The 25,478-nt window shown below is 37.1% G+C and overlaps 1 protein-coding gene and 1 long non-coding RNA gene across 13 annotated transcripts in view; one reads left to right on the forward strand and one right to left on the reverse strand.

Moving 5' to 3' along the window:
* Window positions 1-883: 883 nt before the first annotated feature.
* PLCE1 (phospholipase C epsilon 1) overlaps window positions 884-25,478 on the reverse strand; it is a 160,584-nt gene continuing 135,989 nt past the window's right edge. For 10 of the 12 annotated variants that reach the window (XM_080598212.1, XM_080598210.1, XM_080598209.1 and 7 more), the window contains 13 exons: window positions 21,669-21,793; window positions 20,852-20,969; window positions 16,444-16,575; window positions 14,945-15,235; window positions 13,961-14,124; window positions 12,773-13,034; window positions 11,738-11,850; window positions 10,490-10,618; window positions 9,533-9,742; window positions 7,915-8,076; window positions 7,528-7,746; window positions 6,208-6,417; window positions 4,261-5,279 (listed from right to left, as the gene is read on the reverse strand). In XM_080598212.1, coding sequence (XP_080454338.1) covers window positions 6,238-6,417; window positions 7,528-7,746; window positions 7,915-8,076; window positions 9,533-9,742; window positions 10,490-10,618; window positions 11,738-11,850; window positions 12,773-13,034; window positions 13,961-14,124; window positions 14,945-15,235; window positions 16,444-16,575; window positions 20,852-20,969; window positions 21,669-21,793 — 2,105 coding nt within the window. In that variant the 3' untranslated portion in view covers window positions 4,261-5,279; window positions 6,208-6,237. Of the gene's footprint in view, window positions 3,932-4,260; window positions 5,280-6,207; window positions 6,418-7,527; window positions 7,747-7,914; window positions 8,077-9,532; window positions 9,743-10,489; window positions 10,619-11,737; window positions 11,851-12,772; window positions 13,035-13,960; window positions 14,125-14,944; window positions 15,236-16,443; window positions 16,576-20,851; window positions 20,970-21,668; window positions 21,794-25,478 lie in introns of those variants that run through there. The other 2 variants (XR_013953069.1, XM_080598207.1) reach the window with 2 other exon arrangements.
* LOC308197555 lies at window positions 2,764-7,529 on the forward strand. The gene is made up of 2 exons (XR_013953070.1): window positions 2,764-2,899; window positions 7,300-7,529. It is a non-coding gene; the product is annotated as an uncharacterized lncRNA (long non-coding RNA).

Consider the following 25,478-nt stretch of genomic DNA (forward strand, 5'->3'; position numbering starts at 1 on the left):
TGTTTTGTTGTTTTCTTCCACTGAAATCTCAGTATTCATTAGCAAATCGAGATTACCACGTTCCAGTTCTGCGCTATCCTCATAATTGGCAATGCTACAACAGTATCTTCAGTAAACCACCGCTATCAAGAATACTGGACAAATTCAAGGTAAGAATTTTAAATCTTTTTAATCTTGGAAGTAGTTTTCTCTCCATTACACAAATATTAGTTATTGTCTGATGTTTTAGAATCCATTTTCAACTGCATGTTGGCTTTGCAAACAGTAAGGAAAATATATTAAATAAGTGAAGAATGATAATTGATTTTCTATGAATTCCATTCTGTTGGGCAGTGTGGTGGGCTGACCTGGCTGGCAGCTAATATATGCTGTAGCATTTAGTCTATGATGTGATAATGTACGTGTTGTAATAAAGTTTTTCAAAGCTTTTGTTCAAGTCACTAACCTCTTTACAGTAAGTATAAAATATTTCTTTTTCTCTAGGGCATTTAGTGCTTTATCTTGATTTATGGTTCTCAGGTTCTTTTATAATAATTCATTTTGATATTAATATGTATTTTTAGTGTTAATCAGAATTGTGGACCAAATTCCAAGTGGTTAAACGTAAATTGCAATTTTTCAATGGGCATCTATCCATTAATGGGTTAGAAAATACATATTTACTATGGGGATTACAAAACAGTCTGCATAATACTGATGGTAATACACGTGTTTCTGTCTGTTCAGGTTGCCATTCCCATAGGTTTTGTGTAGTTCTAAATAGCTGTTAAGTGATTGCAAATACAGATGTGGCATAAATTCTGAAAAATTCCACGGGTGCCATTAGCCAATACTTTGTCAGTTCAAGAAGGCAAAAGCAAGGAGTCAACATCTTAAACCATTATTTTTTTTGCAACATATACAAATACAAGTTTATTCTTCAAGTCAGCAGAGAGAAAATAGGTGGAAAGTCACTTTTAAAACTGTTAATTTTACATAGTTTCCAGACAATCTAAAGACTGGCACATAGTGATGCTGCATTGTTAGAATACTTTGATAGGCTCTGAGAGGAAGTGGAAGATGAGTGTACAACTAATTAGTAAGTCATTCTGAAATACTTTATATGAGTATCGGAGCAAAATCTATTCACTGCTATTTATTTCTGTGTTTAATTTGCTAACTCTGCCAAATGTATATTGTAGTTACAAAATATTTATCACAGACAGAAAAAAACTCCACCATTGTTACATTTAGCTGGCTACCCTAAAGTAAACTGCGTTTTATAGTGGACTAGTAACAGCCAGTGATTAAAAAACAAATGTTACCTGAAGCTTAGTAGCATTCAGAGAGCTAGAGCAGAATGGGCAATTCAGTTTCAGAAGCTGCAAATTCAACATGTCACTGAAATGTAAACCTACCAGCAAGTTCTTTTTTAAAGACAAACCATTAATTTAAGAGAATGCGTTCTTGACATATTTAGGTATGTCCATGTTAAAGTAAGTCTTTATTCTTGAAAGCATGTGATTTGTAGAAGCAGACCGCTTTGAAAAGATGCCTGTTGAGATCCTTCATCTAGTAATATTCAATAGTATCAATAAAAAATAAAAATATGAGTAGGTTTTAAAAATTAAAATAGAGATAGTATTTCGGATTCTTCTAACTGTTAAACTTGGGATCAGTAACATACAAACAGGAAGCCCTTCAGACCTCCTGGCATGCCCTGGTTCCTGAAAATTGAGTAGTATTGCAGTGAGGCCAGGGTCCTGGACTTTTGTCCCATCCAGTCATAGCACTGCAGGCAGCACTGACTGTGCAAGGAAAGTAAAAGACGCTGGTAGGAAAGTAACAGTGGTTTTAAAATAGTATCAAAGACAATACTTCCATATGGCCAATATGCAACAGAGTGAGATTTCCACCTGTAAACTGTTCGCTGTTGGTCCTGCTACCACTAAGAGACTGCTTCTGTCTGGAAGGTGTTGATTATTTACATTCCTTGCTTTCAGACTTTATCCTGGAAGCTGCTTCCTGTAAATAGTTTGTAATGTGAAAATAAATGTATTTTCGTAATTGATGTCCACACCCAGCCAAAAGCACAGAAAGGGAGAAAGTTATTTTGTCAGCCTTGTCAGAGGAATGTGTGGACAAGTATTCCTGTAGAAAGAAAATCATCTGTGGCTAAGTAGAATAATGTTTCCTGTTAGAATTAATAACTCAGCACATGAAATCTATTTAACTGGGCTTTTTTAAAAGTTAACAAAAACCCAAACCTGTTTAATGCTTCAAGTTTTCATTTCAACATTTTTCATTAGTAGGATATTTGGAACCAGCACAAATGGAAGCATACTCTTCATTTCCAACTGCACCAAAAATGAACCACATTTCAACAGCAAAAAAAAAAAAATCACAACAAAAACAACATCCAACAGACAATTCACTCTTGTGTTTACCAAGCTTTCTGTAACTTGAGATTGTGATATGTGTACAGTAATGTTCACTGGAAAATAATATACTGGAACAGTATAATTAGCCTTACAAAATTAGAGATACCTGTATGCCTGTTAAGACTTTTCATAATAGAAAACCAAATATTTTGTTGTTCTGGTTCACTGTGACAAATAGCAGCAAAAGCAGCTTTAGACCTCGACTGATAAGTAAGACTTACATTAATAAAATTCTCCCACAACTAGCGAATTACTGTATTAGCAGACATAGTATATAAGTGTTGTTTTTAAATTGCCACTAGACTTTAGGCTAGTGTTTACAATTGTGACATGGCTACTGCTACCCCCTAATTTCCCAAGTGTTTTTCTTTTTTAAATCTGTGTGACAGAAAACCAGTAGTGGATGATGACATGGCCGTAACAACTTCCTGTGTTGGAGCAAGCATGCAATCCAAACTGCTGTGATACTAAAAGTGATGGTAAGAATTTTATTTTCAGCGTTGCTAAATATTTTTAAAAAATGAACAAAAAAGGCCAAACAGGTAAGGACAAACTCTATAGAAAAGTACTACTTCTAAAAATGCCTCAAAGCATTGAAAGAAAAAAAAATTGTGTTGTGTTACTGCTACTGTGTTAAAAATAACAGAGAGAATGATACTAACATTGAAACACACCTGTTGCACTAGTTGAGTTGTGCAGTACGTTATTTCCCAGTAATTCCAGAGTATTTCAAAGCAAACTAGGGATAATTTGTACCTAGCTTCTAACATATTTTTATGCAGTATCGTTCTTGCATCATGTGTATACCAGGGGAGTGGGCAGGGGGAGAGCACACCTTATTCTTCCAGGGGCTGTTTCTGTTGTTAAAATGGGCAGTACCTGAGTGGAGAGGCTGAGCCAGGAGTTGTTTGGGTTTTTGAGTTGGATAATGATTGCTGAAATGCAGCTTGCTGGTTTGCTACATCAGTACTGAGGATGAGGAGTGGGAAGTGTGCAGCTTCTGGGAGGATAGGCTAAAGGGAAATTTGACCAAGGCTGTGGCTGTTTTTCCTGAGAGTTGGGAATGACCTCCAGGGGGCACCTGTTGCTTTGGTAATGGCTAATTTACAGGAATTCTCTGTTGTGTATAGTCAGACTTCAAAAGAATCTGGTGAGAGAATGTAGGTTCTGTCTGCTTGTTCATAAGTCAGTTAATGAAGTTAATGACTCTGCTTTCTTTTGGTTTATTTTCTAATTATGGGGGGTGGAGGTTGTTGTCTCAGGTATACCACCTGTAATTTCTTTCCCTTCCATCCTTGTACTATCAAAAGTAAACATCATTTTAGTTGCACTGTTCAGTTGCACTGCAGTTTTATCCTTTGCCTGATGCAGCTTCTCTCTGAGGAGCAGCAGGTTTTTTTATGCTTGAGTGCTAAAGTTGGTGTGCAAGCTCTGATTGCATGAACCAGTCTCTCTATGCATGGATTTCTTAATTTAGTCACACCAACTAACTCAACGTGGTTCAGGGGTCGCTGTAGGGAGACAAAACATGCAGAGCAATATATTCACCACAGATAAACTTCATATGGGAAATCAAAGGGATGGGTGATTTCAGCAGTTGTTTCATTTGTGCCCCTTTAACTTAGAATGGATTATTTTAACTAATTAAGCACATTAATAACTCCCATAGAGGGGGAAAAAAAAAAAAAGACAACCATAACTAACTTAAATACCAAAAGGTGAATTCAGCAAACATTAAACTTTATAGCAGTGTTTCTATGTAAGCAAAAATGGTAGGAGTTATAGTGAACGAGGTTATACTCTCTGGGTTTAACAGGCAAGTAAAAAACAACTATAGACATTTCCTTACTGTATGGAAAAGTGTATTTTGAATTCATAATTTTGAAGTGTTAATTACATTTTTCAGTATATTGTTTGAGTTTGGTCAGTTTTGGGTATTAAAATTCTTGTGCTGAAAAGAAAGAAGCATGAAAGTTCAAACATTTTTTTCCTCTAAAGACAGAGAGAGGTGAAATTCTGCAGTTTCTAAAAAGGTAGTATATGATAAATATATTACACAATGACACATACTTTGGAACATGATAATAAATATTCTTTCTTTAAACACAAGCCTGGAAAACTAGAATTTATAAGAAGAAAACGTTGTTCCTTGTCAAAGTATCACTACCAGTTAGGTGTATTTAGCTATTGTACATTACTTTGTTAAAGTAGATAAACCATAAATAACTTGAGCATTTTGTGTATATTCACCAAAGTTAAACTGATAAGCCAAGGAAGTTACAGCATATTTAAATCTCTTTACAATCACTAAACACAGTGTTTAACAGGAATCTTTATGTAAAAGTGCATTATTTTAATATAATACACACAAGAGAGCACTCTGGTTCTCTGCCTTCATTTTCCCTGAAGGCAACTAGCTAAAATAATATTTCGTTTAAAAGTGGGGAGAGAGGGTAATGACATGTTTGTTTACAACATATAGTCCAAGAAAAATTCTCCATCTGCCTATCAAGAATCTGCAGATGTGAAGATACAGGGGAAGAGGGGAATCTTCCCATAGCTGACAGGCAGTTTTCCAATCTAGCATCCCATTTAGCATTCCCAAATTCTGGATGTTAATCCAGCAGCACTGCCTAGATTAAGCATCTAAAGCACAGGCCAAACAATTGCTGACCTGTTCAGACCACAGCAGATTCCGTCAAGGGCACTGCAGAAGGATTCAGTGTTGTAAATTCCAGTTTTCAGAAAAATGAAAGAACAAATGCTGAAGAAGAGGGAATGTGATTGGGATTTATCCATAATTTACTTTGCTTTTCTTGAATTCAGTTTGTTGTGATGACTTAGGGTCGCCTTAGTCACCTAGAAAGAAGACAGCAAACGTGTCCATTCATAGTTGAAGTATTTTGCAAATGAACATATTATTTGAATTTTGTTAGTACGATGATTTAGCAATAGCGTGACAGTGCATGTCAAAAATGTTTCAATAGCTAAGTGTAAGCAAGTGAAAAAGAAATACAATCTCCTTAAATTTACTTTATGTGAGATGGGATTATCGACACTCAACAGATTTATTCTTCATTTACAATGAGCTGTAGCTTCTCTGGTGATAGCTCAATGCTGTAGTAGCACTATGCAAATATCTGGTTAGTGTAAACGAGTGGGCGAGTTAGATGTACTGTCTTTATATAAGCGGTACAGTCTTACGTTGTGCCTTTCATTGGTTATTTAGGTCAAGCAAGAAGAAATTGAAGAGCTACAGAAAGGACAGTAAAAATGTTCAAACATTTCTGGCAAAAATTTTGCAGAGAGAGTGACATTACCACTATAAACCTGTTTTAGCTAAAAAGGAGCTCATCAATCTGAATGATTTTATTATATGCACGTAATGTAACAACTAACAACAAAATCTCTACTGGATATTTTTGTTTACTTTGGCGAGCAGCAAAAGAGTAACAGGACAGTGATAATTAAGCACAGCTAGTTGATTAAAATGCATACTGTAAAATCAAGCAGTATGCAGCATTCTAGTTTTGTTTTATAAATGGGCAAAGAAGGTGAGTGAAACTCCAGTCTTCACACCCTTCTGATTCACTGTATCTAATGCCCTAGTAAATAACTGGAGATTTTACTGATCTTTTTGTGCCTGTGCACACCAATGAGTAAGGTTTTTAGGGTTCTGTCAGTCTCCCCTGGCCTTTCGGTGGTTTAACCAACTGCAACTTTGAAAAAAATACTCTGTAATTTATGTACTAAATTGAGTCTAACTTTGAGCAATTATATCTCATACCTGAACTCATGCTGTAGGCACCGGCAGTTACTATTCCATAACGTCGCTAAAAGTCAAACTGCATGCAGACCGTTCGTCTTTATTCTGTGGACTGTCTGGCAAGACTTGCAGAGGTGGTGATATAAATCCCCGATACTGCTTACTTGACTTGGTTAACTTCTTGAGTTCACTGGTAAAGGAAATGCCTTTTCTTTTGTCATCTCGTGCTGCCTATAAAAAAAAAACAGAAAACAGGTGACAGAAATAGTTTAGTAGACTGTTAGCTATGAAAAACAGAATTTAACACGAAAACTTACAACATTTTTCTAAGCAGGCATCCCTTTTGAAATTCAGTGAGGCTGTGCTTTCATAGCCAATGGCATTGTTCTGATTGTTCTGACTAGATTAATTGAAAATTGTGTGTTGTCAAAGACTAAGAATATGTTGCAAATTTGGTATAAACTTGTATAAAACCTATGCTTATGACACATTTACTTTAAAGCAGCAACTGCCATGGACGGGTGGCATATACTGGGAAGGAGACTGCAGTTCCTTCTCCCAATCATGTCAGTCCTTCCATTTTCCAAAGCCCAAGGTAAAGCAACAGGACAGGAAAAAAGGGGACTGCATTTCAGTCATTTTTAAGTTCTGTCCCTTCTAATAGTTCTGTCTGTCTTACTATGGTGGGAAAAAAAAAGAAAAAAAGAAAAAAGAATAATGTTGCGGAATGTAACTGATACAGTTTAGCAAAGAATGAAGGAGGCGGGGAGAAAACAGGAATCTGCTTTTTTGCTGCAGTCTCTTCTCTGCTCTGCCACCTCCACCCAGCCTCATGCCAGTCCTGTAAAGATTTAAGGCATCTCCTGCAAGATTTTGTGTACCTCTTGATCTTAGGCTTGAATAAATATTGATAAAAATGTGAGGCGGGAGTACTGAGTCCCTCCTACTAGCCAGGCATACAAGTACAAGAGGTGGCAGCATGGCCCTGAAAGCATAGCAGCAAGAGGCTCTGCTTTGTTAAAAAAAAAAAATAATTCTATATTCAGACCTAAAACAATTGTTAGAGTTTTTAAATGCAGCACCTCTTAACTCTTTTTTTTTTTTTTTTTGCAGCCATATGTCTTGTGGTGATGCAGTTAGTTTGGGGGGAAAAAAACAAATGACAACCCAAAACCTGCAAACTGTAGAACTGACAGAAGTCTGGAAACAAGTCCCTCAAGAAACAAAGTAAGTTAAAATCTCATTTGACCATTCGGTGTCTCTCTCCTACGGAAAGTACGTTCCCATTGAGCCGATCACGTACCATCTATAAAACCTACAGCAAAGTATTTGATCTTTTACCTGAACCTGTTCTTTGAGTTTAAGGATAAATTTTCCTGCTCCCTTCCACTTGCTTTGGGCCTGAAACACACACTCCTGGTCAGAGAGAATTCTCTGAGATGGTTTAGATGTTGATGACTTTTTGTTTGCTGGCTCTTTTGTCACCTCTTCCAAGAGGACATAATCGCTTGGATTTGGATTGCTCAGAATGCTGTAGGAGTATTTTGCTTTACAAAGAGTCTGTTTAAAAGCAGAAAGAAAAAGAAGGAAAAGAAAAAGGAGGCATTACTTCAGATGCAGTTTACTAGACAGATTCCTCAGCTAGTGACGAGAACAAAACCCACCTCTCTTGCATGAAATCAGCCTACACACTACAGGACCCATTAATGGAAGTGGCGTGCTGTTTACCTGCTGTATGACATCCTGAGCTGTGCTAAAGCGGGGAGCTTTGATGACGGTGCGTGGTTGCTCTGGGGAGACATCGTGTACCTGAACAAAGAAACTGTCATCCTCAGAGGTGATGGCTACATCTTCCTTTGCTTCTTGAAAGACATTTCTCTCATTTAAATTCTAGAGGGGAAAAAAAAAGCCAAATTCAACTACTTCAAAGTGTAATTAATAGCTGGTGGTCACAAAAAGTTTTCATTACATGAAAATCAGAGACTGTGCTGTTGCCCTGGCTCCCTTTCATTAAGTGTAAGTCTTCTATATAAAACCAGTTTTGACAAGTTAATATTGCTCATAATTAATGGCTGTGTTTCTAAAATTGGTGTCTGAAGTACTTTTCATAGTAGGCAAGTAGTGCTTAGGACCGCATTATGTAAAAATGAGTTCACTGCTCTCTGCAGAAGAGCTGAAAGGTACAGCTAATGCTTTGAGGTACTAGCATCACAGGCCAAAACCACAGCATAATTTTCATCCATGCTAACACAGATTTTAACCCGTGTTTTCTGAAAGACTGGAGTTCAAGCAGTGACACATTTGTGGGTAAATATACTTAAAAAGTAAGTGTCGCAGTCAACTGAATTAAGTAAGCTACTATTTGTACAAACGTCTTCTCTGTAATTTTGGCTCTAAACATTAGAAACGAAGGAAAACAAAATACTGACTTGTGTAATAGAATAGTAATTTGTCAAACCGAAGATTTAGCAAAAGGTCTTAAAATAAGGAGAGTTGAAAACACTTTATCTTATAAAATTTATAATATAGCTGTGCGTATTTTTTCATTCTAAAGGATGCCTGAAGACTTTTCATGTAAATACTGTCTCTGTCATTTGTGTATGTAAACTCTGTGTATACAAACATATGTGTACATAATTCACCATGTTCAGACGAAGCAATTACATTACATGCAGAGCTGGCCAAATGAAATACCTCTGAAAATTAGATCATTAAGTGTCTTTCTCCTACTTTTTGTTTCTCACAAGCCTGGGCACTAGCATATATGCGAGCTGTAGATGTTTTGCCAATAGTTTAAACTAAAGTAATCTCTCCATCTTCCTACTTCAAATTTAAAGAAATCACCTATTTCGTTATTTTAGACTATCATTGAAAAAATTAAAATCTATTGAGATTTTTAAAGTTCTTTAATAGTAAAATCCTTTCTAATTTTTTTTCTGAATGAAAAAGTTGCTGACATCTAAACTGATTGATAAGTGTAGTCTGGAGTTCTATCTATGATCCTATTATCATTCTTTATATTTATTTCCTATAATGTCAAAATCTTTATTTACATTAAATTAGAATTATCATCAGTCAAAACAGTAAGCTAGTGGTATTGCAGTTTTGAGTCAATGATTAAACACCATATAGCTGACATTAGAGCTTAGTGCTGCACAGGTACACGTACTGACAGGTGCATGAAGTCCAGTTGTGCTCCCTCAGCTATGTCTGTTTGTAAGTGGTGTACACAGCATTGACATTACTTGCCAAGTAGTGAAACAAACACCATGCGCTTTTGTTTCCTGGTTCTAACAGCTATTTTTAGCTACCTTTGTAAATAACAATTAATCTAAAACAGACTTACTTCCTCTCGGGTTTTAAAGATAATTCTTCCAACATATCCTTCTTCTGGGAACCAGCTGTTCAAAAGCTGCACTAGCCCTTCTTCAGAACCAATTACTCTCTGGAACGGAGGTTTTCTGCATTCACTCTTTTCTTTAGATATAAAACTTTTCTCTTCCATCAGAAAATAGTCTGCAGCACATGATTCGGTGCCTTTTGTGGTAGCCAAGAGCTAAGACAGACCACAATAAACACACAGCAATTAGAATGCTAAATATAAACACTGTATAATCAGTACTTATAAATGAATATGAATAAAGAAGCTTTAAGAATCAGTAACTATTCTGATAGTGTAGGCAAGATTTCTGATGTGCTATTTATTATTCAGATATTTTACTCGGGCGTAATGTACTGTTCTCTTTAGACTAGCCAGGCAGTTCAACTATTCCAGACAAGGCAGTACTATTTAAGCTTACTTCTGTTCTGTTTGGCTGGCCAGACAATTTATTCATAATCCCAGGACAGTACAGTCTTTTCCCACTGCTGGAATAACAATCCCTGTTGAGTTAACTGGTTTTCCTACTCGTGAACTTAGCCCTCTAACTTTTACTCTGTATTCCTAAGATGCTCAAGTTCAAAGACATGCACAGAAAAGTTTGCCCTTGTTCTAACGACAGCCCACTGACTCTGTCAGTCAGAAAGATTATTTTTCTCAGATGCCCAAACATTAAAATACTAATAGGGAATATGTTCTGAGTTTACAAACCGATTGTCTGAAGCCAAGATTTGGAAAAAAAAAATCACAGATATTCTGAGTTCGCAATGCAATTAACCCCATAGTAATACATTTCTAAAACAACTTACTGTGCTGAATGAACTACAACAATTCTTCATGTGAGACATGCAGGGAGATGCATGTTGAGAACGAAGTTATCCTGGATTCTTGCAATCAGAGCGTGCAATACCGTGGGCAGCTTACCTGCTGAAGAAGCTGTGCAGCTGTGGTCCCCCCACTTATGTTAAAAACAGTGAAAGGCTCCGGGCCTGGAATTCCATGAATTGTCACTTTGTAAGGCACAGAGGCTTTCCTTTCACCTGGGCTAAACAACTGTTCAGACAATATTCAACAGGTTACTGATTGTTTTTACACAGGCATATGATTTTTAGGTTGCATTAAGAGAAACTGTACATAAATTGTAATGAATTTAACAGAGCAAAGCTATCTAGCTAATACATGGTTCTTACACTACAGATCAAGGAGTTTAAAGGAAAAAAAAATGTAACATAAAAACAAAACATGCCACCCTACCTTGAAGAGAAAGAAGAAAAAGGAAGTTCTACAGTGAGGGTACATAAACTGCCACTGAACAACAGGTACACCTCCATCACTCACTTGTTGAAACATTGTAGGTGAACTCAGACTATTTGAATTCAAAGTATGAATGACTGGATGAACACCTATAAAGCTTTTTTCCCCAAAACCATTTCTGTTCTTCCTTTCTTCCCTATTGATTCACTGAGCTAGGTGTTTGGCACATATTCGCAGGAAGATAACACCTGCTACACAACACTCCAGCAATAAGCAAAATGACGATGTACGTGCTTAAAAACACTGCAACACAAGTGACCCGGATAACCTAATATTAAGGGCTTTCTTAATATATATATAAAATCACATTTGCATACATACACGTGCATTTATGTATACATGTGTGCATATTTGTACATATAAACATAAAGTTTTATGTTTAACGTTAACATTTGAACACATACACATGTATAAGTATGTATTTGTGCAAATACAGATTCCACCCTTTACTGTAACAGATTACAATTTTAGTCTCATTATGCCAAGGGAAACAGTAGTTAGTAGTTTGCATTTTTTTTTTTTAATTTGTCCAGAATGCATTGCTTATGACCCATGCATAAAGGAATCATCTCTGAACCTTACTACTCAACCACACTCATTCTCCAGCACAGGTGTTCTTGTGCTATACCTAAATATACCGTAAGCCAGCCTTGGAAAATCTTCACCCTCCCACAGTTTCAGTGGGATAAACTTACTACCACTGAAGCCCAGAAGAATTAGGCGTTCAGGAACTTCTGAAAAATGTGCAAGTTTAAGGGCTAAAGTCTTTGAACAGTCTGGTTCTAGAAGTCTCCATACCATAGCAGTCAGTAAATTAAAAATACATGGCATTTACGAAATAAAAATAATAATAATTACCATAGATGCAGTGTTTCCAGAAGGACTTTCTTCCATCCTCCGACTGTTTATGAATAAGCTAGAAATTTCTAATGCCTCATTGTGCAGGTTATGGAGCTGGACATGTCTATAGCCTAAAAAGAAAAAAAAAAATTGTAAGTACTTTGCCACATACTAGGACACAAGGCTTGGAAATGGAAATGTCAGATTTGCTGTATTTAAAGCTAGAATTTTCTATATCTATAGCATTAAAAACACTAGAAAAATACTGCATTACCGCTCTTGTCTGCAAAATAGCATAAACCAAATGCTTTGAACTGCTCAGTGGCTCATATAGCCGTCTATCCTTATCTTGCTGTAATATTCAGTATATTCATACATGAAATAGCTAAATATTAGAATATGAATGAAACAAGGACACAGTCTCCCTAGGAAATGTACATATATTGCCAGATCTTCTCATATGCTAGGACTGTTTTGTTGTATTGCAGTGGCATAAAGTAAACTTGAAACTATTTTTTACCGTTCTGCTCAAGAGCTGCTGGCATTATGGGAACTCCCTTCCCCGGTGTTGTAGAACTACTGCTGCTTCTTAGTCTTTCTCTAATCTTTGTTCACCTTTCTTTCACCTCTCCTACTGCCACTGCTGCCAGAAGTGCAATTTTCCTCTGCCCTGATGATGACTAGTTATAGGAATTTCTTGGGCAAAAGGAAGTAGTGGAGTGACACCACTTTGGTCTTCCCAAGGGAGCAGCAAGTCTTGAGCTGAACACAGCCTCAGCTCTCACAACCACAGCTTGAGATCAGCACATGCCCCCCAACAGCATGCGGTCCATCTCAAATCTGGGGCTTCTCACAAGCCACTGGGTATCCTCCAGCTCCTAGTGAGTATTAGACCAGCATCACACTGCAAAGGTGAAGTATGTTGCCTGGTATTTGTTCCCTGAATCCTTCAGAAGAAGGCAACCAGCTGATTAAAAATATCCCCCCGGCAGGATTCAGTCCAGGAATCTGCTGGGCCATTTTGGTAAAAGGTGTTACTGCAAACTGTGTTACCTCTTTTTAGAGCTTTCAGTGGAATGATTCTTTGAGCCGTTACAGCTGAGCTGTTGTTTTCGACAACTGCAAATCGAAGAAAGACCAAATCTTCAAAGTGAACCCGGAAAAGAAACTGTTCGTTCCACATTGGGTTCAGAGTGTTGCGATGGATGGGTTTGGTCCGGAAATGGCAGCTATCCAGAGGCATCCCGAGCACATCAATTTCGATGCACGGACTTCCTGTGCTATTGCTAGGGCACACGTTCTGCCCAGACACGATCTGAAGCCGAGGAGTACACAGAGACACGAATTAGTTGAGTCATTCTCTTCTGTCACAGTTCTGAGCTAAACTTTGCTTTTATCACATCCCTAAGTAGTTTGCTACCACACTGATTTAATTACAGTGCTCCCCTACTTTCATAATTTCCAGGGCAGTAATTTCAGAAGCAGCACTGCTTAAACCCCACATGCCCTTGCTATGGTATCTTTCCTCTGAAAAAAATATACTATATATCATGAGTGTAACCATTCAAGGCATTTGAAAGTTAATCCAGAAAGAATGTCCCAGTAACATAGTCAAAAGGGATCAAATTTTCTTCTCAGTTACTCTGGGTAATGGCACTGACCTCTGGCTTGCTTTGATATACACAGCAGAAGAATCAGGTTTGCAATTACCGTGGCTGCGAGACTTTTGATTCTTATGAACCTCAATTTTCTGAAACATTTCCTGGAAGGGACTGGCTTCTTGGAATAGCACTTTTTGCCATAAATCCGTGAAATGATATATGGGATTATATAACTTCTTTGAAAATATTTTTTAATATTCAGTACAGCTTTTCACAGTGACTTTCTGTGCCACTTCTCAAGTGTTCACAAATGTGAAACATGCAGGCACAAGTGTACTTCTATACAGTTGTGTAGTCCCAGAGAAAATGGTGTCAGGACTGGATTTTGACAAACATTGTGAAGGAAACAGTGAAAGTAACTATGGATACAAAACAGCCAATAAAGTAAAATTAAGGTGATCATTTGCTCCTTCCCCCTCCGATTTCTTTTACATATATTGTCCTTCAGAAGTAAACGCAACAATTAAAGCTTCTGTCTTTTCACACAGAAGCATGACTGTAACGCTGGTTTAAGACTGTAGTTAAACGCTGCCTATTTCAATCTATTCAGCTGTATGAAATTCCCTTTTAATGTACTTACTGTTAAAGAATATATAGCTGGCTCCTTATTATCAAGATCTCTTTCTAATGGACAAAATTGCTGGTACATTGAGCAATTTTTATCCCACAGAACAGGAGGTTTCAAAACATATCCACAGCCGCCATTAGCCTCAAACATTGCTGCATTAAGTTGCAGAGGAAGATCTGTGAAAGTAAGGCAGCCAGAACTGACACAGAGCAATGGTACAGTGGAAAAACAGTAACAGTGAAGACAACACGTTTTAAATATTTATATATATATATTTCCAATTTTAGTACTATCAAATCCTGCTTGGTTTTCAGAGAAAGTTTTAGTTTATGTACCCAATCTGTCCAATTGTAAGTTATACAAAACTCTAAGAATAGTTCATTCTCTCCTATCCCTTTCTGATGTCTTTATCCAACTGTAGGACCCGCCTAAACCCGTTCTCTGAGAAGTATCTAGATATTTGCCATGAACTACATAATGAAAAAGCATCATCTGTTTAGCTTTGTAGGCAACTTAGCAGATCCACCTTTGAAAAGGTGTGGGACCACAACATAGGATAGAAAAAAAATGTTCTGACCAACATTAAACCAGCATCCAGCACGTCTAATAAAAACAGTTACTGAACTGTTACCTTTTTATACTTGAAACTATCAGAATATATACATAATATGTACTTTTTGTACTTGAGTTACCTTTTTATACTTGAAGTTAACATAAGAGGACAACAGCCACTTATACTGAGGGGGAAAAAAGCATTCAGCAGTAGAATAAAAACTGAAGTTGTTGCTGGTCCCAACATTTCTGTGGTATCAGGAGATGTTTGAATTAGCATAAAGCTCCTGAATTGCTGCTCTTAAGAATTAGATTGCCATTGTATGAAGCTGCTTGTATTGGGGAGCACAGACAGATACCTTGAAGGTCAAATGCAGTTTCACACTCCAAGGACCTAATTCACATTTAAAATGTATAAAAAGTTGTGTGTTTCAGTACCCATACCGTCTGTTTGGTAGTTAAGAGCCACGAGCTGTACACCGTGGAGCCAGAAGATGAGTGGATGGGGATTGGAGGAGTCGATGCGTGTGGCAGCAGGGTATGTCCTGAGGAGCTGACAGGTGGTGTGCTGGATCAGCTTCTGGGAGTACCGCCGGCACAGCCGCTTGGCAGCGTTCTCGTTCAGGGAGGAGATATGATAGCATTTGGGCGTCCTTATGATAGCACTGAGAGAAGCTGGAGAATTGTAAGGAGAGCAAGGGTCTTCCCATGTCTGCCGCATCACATCAAAAGGACCTGGAAAATAAACAATACCCTCAAGTCACAGCTGCAGATGCAGAGACTCCAAGAACTCAATATTTTCTAGTGAGCTGTCTGCGTATACTTTGGAAATAGTAGAAAAAGATGATCCTGGAAAATGATACCATTGAGTATAAATGTCACATTCCTTCCTGTACAGTAAGAACAATCCACAAGAGGAAACAATGTTTAAATATTAGAACGATACTGTGATTTAGAGCACTAAAGTTCAAACACGGAGTTGTAGGGTTGGCCTCTGTAGGATTTGCATCCCTAACTATCACATACTTACCCAGCTGTAGGGTCTTCTGGGAGACACTATGCCATTCTTCTCATTTATACATTTTACATTAGGAAGGGAGGCAAGATGGAAAGCCATCTGGTAAGTCACCTAACAGGCAGTTTATACGGTGCCCTAAGAGAGTTAGGTGACAAGTCTAGCAAAATACTTATGACCTTAAGAATTAGGCACTAGAGTTCTTTGTTTGTAGGTCACTGGTTTCTTGGAGGGAACCTAACCTGTCTGCTGCAGCCAGGCACTTGAGCTGAAAGAAATGCAATGTTCTTTGGGCCAGAAAATGAGCACAAGAAATGGTACAGATCTGTAACTTTCCATCTACAGCATTCAATTGAAAGGCAGGTCATCTGGGCTCAATCCCTGCTCCAGGACCTTTTCTATACTTTCCTTTGTGTTTCTTTACGTCTGTTCATATGCAGAAGTACAATTCCCAAGTTCACAAATTGGAGTACACCTGTGGAGTCTAAATATTTCTAAGGTGGAACACAGGAGTTTGCACAATTACACGTTTGGACTTGGCTGAATTTTAGGTAACTAAGTCCTACATCAGACGCTAAAAATCCTTTTTGGGATCCAGCCCAATAGTCCTGCCTTCCATTTGTACTTCAAAAATATTCATTCGTATCTCCTAAAATACAAACTTGAAGATAGAGTACTTAAAATATATGTTGGTTTTGAATCGTTTATAAATTAGGGTGTTATTTTCCCGACCAATTAATCCTGTTCTAACATTCCACTACTATACACTCAACACTTGCTATAATAGTGTTACTGTAATAGCTGCTGTGCTAACAAAAAAACATTCCAGAGTTCAATATCTTGCACATTATGAAGTATATGATCTTTAACAACTTGGTCTGGTACAAAGTCATTCCACGTGACTGATGAAAGAAGATGCTAACTTTACCTTTTCCAGATGCTTTGGCAAGAGTAGCTGACTCCCCAGGGCTTAGTCTGCCAGGATTGTTGCCAAAAATGGACTTCCTGCTTTTTCTTTCTTTTCCTCTGCTAGAGCCAGATGGGTTTAGAGTTGACAAGCCTGTTCCCATAAATGTAAAATAAATGAGCCAAAAAACATGACCAAGAGGGCACGACATTTTCCATCCCATTTTACATTATTTTTCGAGGCATGAATACTCCTGTTATATAGTAAACAGGGCAAGGAGTGTATTTTCCTCCATAATTTAATTTTAACATCCTTAATACATACAAGCCTTTATATATTATATAAGCATATAATATATGTATTTGTATATATAATGTTTATATAACGTATATGAAGCAATACAGATAGATATACACCTGTATCTCTGTGATATAACTTCTCCATTTTACTTTTTGGCTTCAGAAAGTTGTGAGTGCCTCAAATTGCCAAATGGTCCTAATTAATACTAAAAAAAATCTGTAATAACAGTCCCAATATATTCATCCTAAGAGTAATTTCAAAAAATATCCTTCCTACAGAAGCAAAAAATCTGTACAGTACTGAATATCATGGTATTCATCTAGGATACAGTAGCTACACAATTAAATAAATGCAAAAATATGATTTAAAGACAAAATGCAATGGAAAACCCCAAAGGCCTGATGGTTAAACAGTTTAACCTCAAGGTGTTTTGAGAGTTATCTTAATAATTATTTGTATTTCACTGATGACAAATATGGTAGGTATGTGAAATCCATTAAGCATGTAGTGGCCAATACATGCTAGAAGCGGAGCTGGAAAGCTCTACTATAGCTATTATTCAAGTATACACATTCCAACAAAATAATCATTAAAATCGTGATCTAAATCCCTGTGAAATAAACAGACTTCATTCCCTTTAAGGTCAGTTTATTTCTGTTGACTTTGAGAGAGTTCATGGCAGACCAAAGTTAAAATCTAAGTCAAAACATGTGATACTCATTCTAACACACACAGCAAAGAGGTGAGGGATGCTCTTAGAGACCCATGATGTACTTTTATATAAAATATAACAAAGTACACTGTTATATGTCTAACTGTGACTTAGAAAATGATCCTCATGTACTCCCATCAATTCACACCTGCCTAAAGACCGTCTGGCTTTATACCTATATTTCATCTACAAATATAAATCACAAAGAGGATACACTGATCTCTGTTCTATTGAAGTCAAGCCCACAGCTGTAAATTTTCAGGTCTCAATCTTTATGGCACGTCTACATGTACTTCATAAAACTATGCTGATAGCTTCAATGGAACTGCTTTGGGTTAGTAAAATTTAGTATGTGCATAAATGTTTTCAGTGCTGGAGACTTACTGTCTCTTTGGGCCAAAGCATACACATAAACAATAGAAGATGGTAGAAGCTGAGATCAGGGAATACGAAGTGACTAGAAGAAAGAGGAGTTATGCAGAATAATTTAATCCCAGTTTTCAATGGATCAAACGGATTTGGCACACAAGATCCAGGTTTCAAAATCCTGTTGTGGAGACTGTCACTGAGGAAACAGACTAACCTCATAAATCACCAGAGACTGCAATGCAAAACATCAAGGTTAAATGAACTGTATGTGATGGCCACAGGGTAAGCTGCAGCTTGGAGTTTTCTTTCAGTCTTTCCCATGGGCATGCTTTGCAAGTGACAGGCCTCCTCCCAGAAGTAAGCTCCATTTTTCACTCCAATTTAAAGTGGGCTCCCAAGTATAGCATCACCTATTCATAGAATCATAAATTCAGAGCATAATGGAGGTTGGAGAGGACCTGGAAATCATCTGGTTCAATCCCCTGGTCAAAGCAGGACTGACTTAGATTCCATCATACTACCACGATAACAGAGCAAATGTTTCATATCTCCCTACAACCCCTATGCTATATCCTTCAGGTTACAGAATTTAGTGCCAGCCTCTCTTGTTAGACATAAGCATATTACTCTACTGCTTTTGGAGTTTTAATCCAGAGGATGGCAAACTCCCTTGCCCTTCTTATTCTAACCATGCCAAAGTAACAGGTCAAACTATAATTGTCACTATCTCGCCACGTGTTTCTGATGAGCAGCCAGTTAGTCTGCAGGTTTGCAGACCCTGAAAATAATTTACAGTACTTTACAGTACAGTGCCATTTTTTATGTTCACCTTAATTTCTTCAAAATTGGTACCATACTGGCAGATAGTGTGATACAGTGGAGATGGTATCTGAATTTTATGATGGTTACCTTACGTGACTCTCTGCTCAATGCATTTGGTTGTGTGGATCCTGTTTTTACGTACTTTCTCTACACATTGTATAGGAATCCTCAGCACCAAGCCAACAAGCCACGTGCAAATGAGTTATAGCAATACTGTGTTCAGGTATACTTCACTGCCCTCATTTTTGGTGACCCCAAAAGACATTAAGAACATTATCTAATTCTCTTAGATAATGGCACATTGATACATGACAGACTGAAATTGAAGTTAAATAAGGACCATAAAGGTCAAATACCACTGAAACATCAAGAGCAGTGGTGGGTTCCTCCTTACCAGAGATTTTATAAACAAGAAATGTTTTTTCTCCACACGATGAATTGTTTCAACCAGGGAGCACTTTGGGAAGTCCATGTTACTCAGTAGACTAGGCTTAGTGAACATAATGGTCCTTGTCTCATTTTATAGTCACAAATAATAACGCTCAGAGACATGGACAGTTGTAAACACAGAACAGAAGTATATGGTGACAGGACAAATAAAGTATTCACACTGTTGGTCAGCCACTGAGACAATGATCCTGCCCTCACTATCTCCAAAAGTCCTGCATTTTCTGAGCTGAGGAAGGAAATTCACTATGTCTGTGACCTCCAGCTGAGCAGAGGAATCAAATCAGTAGCATGTGGTCTTTGATGTCTACATGTGTTGCAGAGAAGGTAGTATTTGTCTCAAAGGGGGAAACATACACGAGTTTGTTGGAAAACTAACTCCTGTAGCTTCATGTGTTCATCTGTGAACAGAACTCATTTTTTTTCTCAAGAGTTCTATTCATATGCCCTTTAAAGCAAGAAGAAATGTGATACAGAGAGCAAATATTTCTGTTTCTAACTGAACTTACGTTAAAAACCTGATATATTTTAAAGTTATCACAGATCACCATAACTTCTTTGTGTGTCAAAATACTTGGAACATTGTAAATTATCTCTGTTTAATCTTGAAGATCATTCTTTAAAAGAAAATATTTTATTTGAAAGATATCTCATTGTAGACTTCATTAAAGAGTATCAAATTTGAATTTTTAGAAGTCATTATTGTTACAAGTAACACCTACAATTCTTAAAGTTATAAAAGATAATAAAAGAATGTCTCTCCATTTTTCAGCATGTTTATCTTGCCTATTTGACACTATTTTATGTTTGGCTAGCTTCTCTAATCTGATTGTAGTTCTATTTGTATAAGATCATGATTTGGCAGAATTGCTAACTTTTCCACAGAGAATCATTCCATTAAAATGTAGATTTTTCATTCAAAACATTAAACACTTCAATAAACAATAAAATCTCAATTTAAAAGTATTTATGTACAAAGGATGAGCCAAAACACACTCTACCTCATGTTTCAGTACTGTACAAGTAACTACCAGTGATCTCTTCAGTTACTCCCTCTCCTTCTGCTTTGCAAACATTATTTTTCCTACCCTATAAAATAAGACACTCTTATTTCCTTAACCCTTTCCACATAGTGTGTGTGTGTTTGGGGATGTGTGTGTGACTGCACAGTCAGCTGTTCTCACCCACCCCATGAAAAGGCTGCTTTGTCTTCCTTCTTCATGGAGCTATCCCCACTGGCTTCTTCAGCCCAGTGGTCAGAAAATCTAAGGAACTTCAAAAGGTTTGAGCTTTCTGCAATACCCCAACAAATGGTTCCTTTCCTATTCACTTAGGAAAGGACAGAAAATGCAGATTGTAGGTAAAAGTGAAAAACACTAAACTGAGATCACTTAAAGAATGTGACAAGCTCTTCATGCAAGGTTTTAAGGATATTTTCCTTCCTAATTTAGTGCCTCTTTACATGGAAATTCAGAGCTCTTATGATAAGGCTTTATTTCATCTGTCATGCTGTAATGAAGCAGTTGTCTAAATTGTGAAGACTGGGAAATTTCCATTTTGTAAACATTTTAATATGGCAAGCAGTATATCTTCTCGTGATGGATTTAAGTATGTAATTTCTCAGCTAGAAGCTATTATTTTGTAGATTACCAAATCATCAAGAAAAAAATATCCTCAACTACTTAAATTTAAAAAAGCTTGTGCTAAGCAATTCAAAACATAAACATAGTATCTCAAAGAATTAGAAAGTTTAATACGGTAAAACAGAGAGGTACTTACCTGGGAACTTTACAGCTTGACAGTAAATGACGAGATCTGATAGCTCTGGGGCTATCTGTCTGCTTTCCTTCTTATTTTGTGGAAGGTAGAATTCTTCACCCAGTTCCATATCGTAAACCTAAGTGACAATTCCAATAACATACAACAATAAAATTACTGCATATGGAAGTACTCTGGCGTATCTTACGTATGTCCTTTAAATCTTTTATCTCATTCTTTCTACATAGTTTGCTGTCTTCACCTAACAGATCTCTGGTTTATGCATCAATTCCTGTCACTGACACTGGGACAGTGTGCAAAAGCCTCAATCAGAGTCATTTCTGCACGTTTAGGAAAAAAATATTCTGTTTTCAGGAGAAACTACAACTACAGCAATGCAGTGGTTTGGCTAATAAATAGTAATGTGGCTATTTGATATCATAGTAGAACATTTTATATTATTTAGAAACACAAAGACACTGAATATTCAGATGAAATTTTCAGTTCTGTCAATGTCAATAGAAAACAGATATCTCAATAACCTTCAGAATTTAGCTTCAATTCAGTCCTTTATTGACAGTTATTGACAGCACCAACAGCTAAATTTTCAGCCAAATGACATATACATCCAATAACCTCTAAACACTTTACTTGAACGGTATGTTGAATGTTTATTCTATTTATTTTCTCGGCTGTGTTTCCATGCCTTCTACTATTTGTCTTCATTAAAGTGCATTTACCATTTGATATCTCAATTATCTAAGCTGTACAAATCCTGTTAAAGTTGATTATATATCAAAGTGGGGCTGAGAAGGAAGGGGGAAAAAAGCAGAACTACCTTTCCTTTATTACTGTAAGTAGCACAATCAGCCTTCTTTATTCTTTTGGCAGTCTCTTCATTATATTCAAACTGCAGCTTGTCACTTGATAATTTATTCTCAGGTCGGTCTTCAAGAATGTTATCTAAAAATGAATGGAATTTTAATAAACATAAAGCCAAAAAATTTAACCTGGAAATTTAAGTTGATTTAACAGTATCTGTGGATAATGCCATGAATTTTATCTGAATAATCAGATGCTAGAATAATGCATTTACTGGTCAAAGCATTCTCTTTTAGTAGTAACTTTCTACTTAAAAATTTTAATGCTCAGCTTTGGTTAATATGTTGCGCTTTTTAAAAGCCCATCCTTTTGTGCTCAGAAGATGGTTAAAAAAAATAATTTAATGAATTAAAATTTCTTCTTCAAGCTTGCTATCTGAAAACAGCTGATACCCCCAAACAGCAAAGAATTGCTGGTCCAAACAAGTAACCACATCAAATATGTATAATGTGTCTTTGAACAGCATGTTTTGGCTTTCTCCTCCTTACATTCACCATGCACAAATACTTTTTTACATCTATAGGAATTCATCTTCATAGCTGCATATTTATCAGAGAATAATACACCAACTAATTAGTCTTTCTGGATCAAGATATTGTAACTGTCACAAAAGGAATGGTTTTATTTTATTCCTGATATTTCTGATGCTTTGACCATATTCTTTCTTTGCATAACCAGTGTCACACATGCAGCCTTCTAACAGTTCCTGACCAGTTAACAATGCAATATAAAAGTATCTGATTACATTTTTAATATGAAGTAGAAACCATATTTTCACATGGTCATTTTTAACAGGCTGGAGATGCAGTGCTGATTTCATGCAGTTAAAATGCTCAACCAAATGGCCTTTACCTTCCTGGCTGTTAGGAGCAGGAGAAGCATTAAGGACATCAGCTACAGGGAAACGGAGTCAGAGAGGGAATAAGAGTAAAGGAAATTAAGATTTACAGCCAGAGAAATGAAAATTAAGTGTCAGTTGTAAAACTATTAGCTTTACACAAACCTAATGGATCAGTGAGAAATACAAAACTGAAAATCTTTTAGAAAGTTTACAGACTATTTAGATTAGTTTTGTCAAAATATCAACATAAATAAAGATCCCAAAGAATAATAATTCTAATAAGGCAGTAGATCATGCCTCAGATTCCTTCATATTTTGCACGCTGTGAATGTTTCTTGCTAGGTTCAGATTTTTCAAATCTTCTCTTAACTAGAACATTGCTCAAACATTACTTACTGCGGTTGGCTTGCAATATTTTCCTTGCGAACATGTTAACAAACGTCCAAGTTTTTCACAGCAATTTTCAGCTATGCTCTCTCTACCCTGCCCCACACAAGAATACTCAGATAGGCAGCTAGGCCTACTTTCTAGCAAAACATAACTGCAGGTAGCACCAGAATTAAACTGTAATTTTTCTATTAGCATGAATCCCGCAGGCAGCAACAGTCAGATCTTGCATTCATTAATTTTTGATAATTTTTTAAAATCATTAACACAGAAGCAAGTAAAGAGACTGACTGCTGCAAGATATGCTCAAGCATCACAACTTTGAACATGACATCTAGAACTTAAATAGGTACGTATAAGACTTAATGGTTCAATAAGTAAAATATTTTACTCTTTAGCTAGGAGAACATGCCCAACTGCATAAGACCAATAGCTTGATATTCTGTTTCAGACAGTGGAAACAGGAGATGCTGTTTAAAGAGAGCACTATGTATAGTCTATTTCCCTTGGACCACCCCAACATCCACAATTGCTGAATATTAGGGATGTTGGACTGTACATTTCTACTTATAACTTTTACTTATAATCCTGTCCATAAATTTGTCCAATCCATATTTGGCCCTGCTGATACTGTTTGCCTCCACAATTTCATGTGGCAGAAAATTCCAGATGTTTACTACCAGCTGCACTTTAAAAAAATACTTTATTTTACCCCTTTTAGACCGATCTACTTGTTTTACTGAGAGCCTCCTAGACCTCATGAGTAACAGTGTTGTACTCCCTTTTATCCACTACTTTGTCATTCATAAATATTCTCCAAATCAACCCTCAGTTCTCTTCTCTACCACATGAAGAATTCCAGCCTTTTCAGACTCCTGCAAGGCCACTGCCCCATTCTCTTTACTTTCTTGGTTGCCATTCCTCTGACTTACTCCAAAATAACCTTCTCAAGATCTGTAGGCAAGAACTGCACACAGAACTCAAGTTGTGGCAAACCAAGGTTTTATACAGAAGCAAAAAGGTGTTTTGTTTTCAGTACGCTTCCTGATGATCACCAATATTTTATTGGCTATTATGGCTGCCACCATACACCAAGCTGAGGACTTCAGGGAACTTTCAATCACTCCAAGATCTCCCGAGTAGTTAGGGCCAGTGTAGAATTTCGAATCATGTAGCAAGCTTTTGTTTTTCTTTCCCACTTATATTTATATATGATCTTATGTATTACCTTATATTTGTCTACACTGAAGCACACCTATGAATTTCTGTCCATTTGGTCAGTTTTGAGACTCATATCTGGAATTATTTAACAATGTTGCAGCATTTAACTTCCCAAAGAGCATGATATTACTTGTGGCATCACTATTGTATCACTGAGGCCCCACTTGAGTATTGCATACAGGTTTGGGGACCCCAGCACAAGAAGGACCTGTTAGAGCAGGCCCAGAGGAGGGCCAGGAGGATGATCAGAGGGCTGGAGCACCTCCCCTATGAAGACAGGTTGAGAGAGCTGGGGATGTTTAACCTGAAGAAGAGAAGGCTCCGGGGAGACCTCATTGCAGCCTTTCAGTACTTAAAGGGGGCTTAGAAAAAGATGGGGAGTGACTTTTCACACAAGCAGATAGTGACAGGACAAGGGGGAATAGTTTTAAACTAGAAGAGGGGATATTTATGTTAGATGTTAGGAGGAAATTCTTTACTCAGAGGGTGGTGGTGCACTGGGCATAGGTTGCCCAGAGAAACTGTGGGTGCCCCATCCCTGGAAGTGTTTAAGGCCAGGCTGGATGGGGCTTTGAGCAACCTGGTCTCAAAAGCCACAGAGGTGTCCCTCTGTGTCCACGGCAGGAGGGTTGTAATTGAATGATCTTCAAGGTCCCTTCCAACCTAAACCATTCTGTGATTCTATGATTGTTCAAATGCACTGATCTACGTTAATATATTATCTGAAAATTACCAACAAAAAATAACAAATACTCATAAACTGTTATTCCCTGTTCACTTGAACAAGCCCAGATACAGTAGCTTCTCTACCTTTATGCATGAAGCAAACAGCTGACGCTGAAAATGGAACTAAAATAGGTATTTCAGGGGTCTCTGGGATTAGAAATCAACCACAGAGGGTTTTTAAGAATCTGCGTCTTAGATTAATGGCAGTCAGGCAGATGCAAGGACTAAGCCTGTTGCGAACCTTGAACTTCCAAGTGTCTCAACTCCTTCGAAAAGACAATACAGGTGAATGTATATAAAGTACACTATGAAGATAATATTTTTGCATAATTTATAATGAACATAAAAATAATCCATAAAGACTAAAATTCAGCATACATTGCACAGTTAAAACATCAGATGGTTGGAATTAAACTCACACTCACATTCTCTATACGTTCAAATTATTCTCACTACTGCATCAAAGTGCCACTGAGGACATTTAGTACATATCACAAGGTAAGATCAACTTACCTATATTGTTCCTGAACTAGAATGATACGTGCATGTCTTATTGCTATAGTTCTCTAACAAAAATACTGTAATAAATAA

Source organism: Anser brachyrhynchus (assembly GCF_964034855.1).
Source record: "Anser brachyrhynchus genome assembly, chromosome: 6".
Classification (NCBI taxonomy): domain Eukaryota; kingdom Metazoa; phylum Chordata; class Aves; order Anseriformes; family Anatidae; genus Anser; species Anser brachyrhynchus.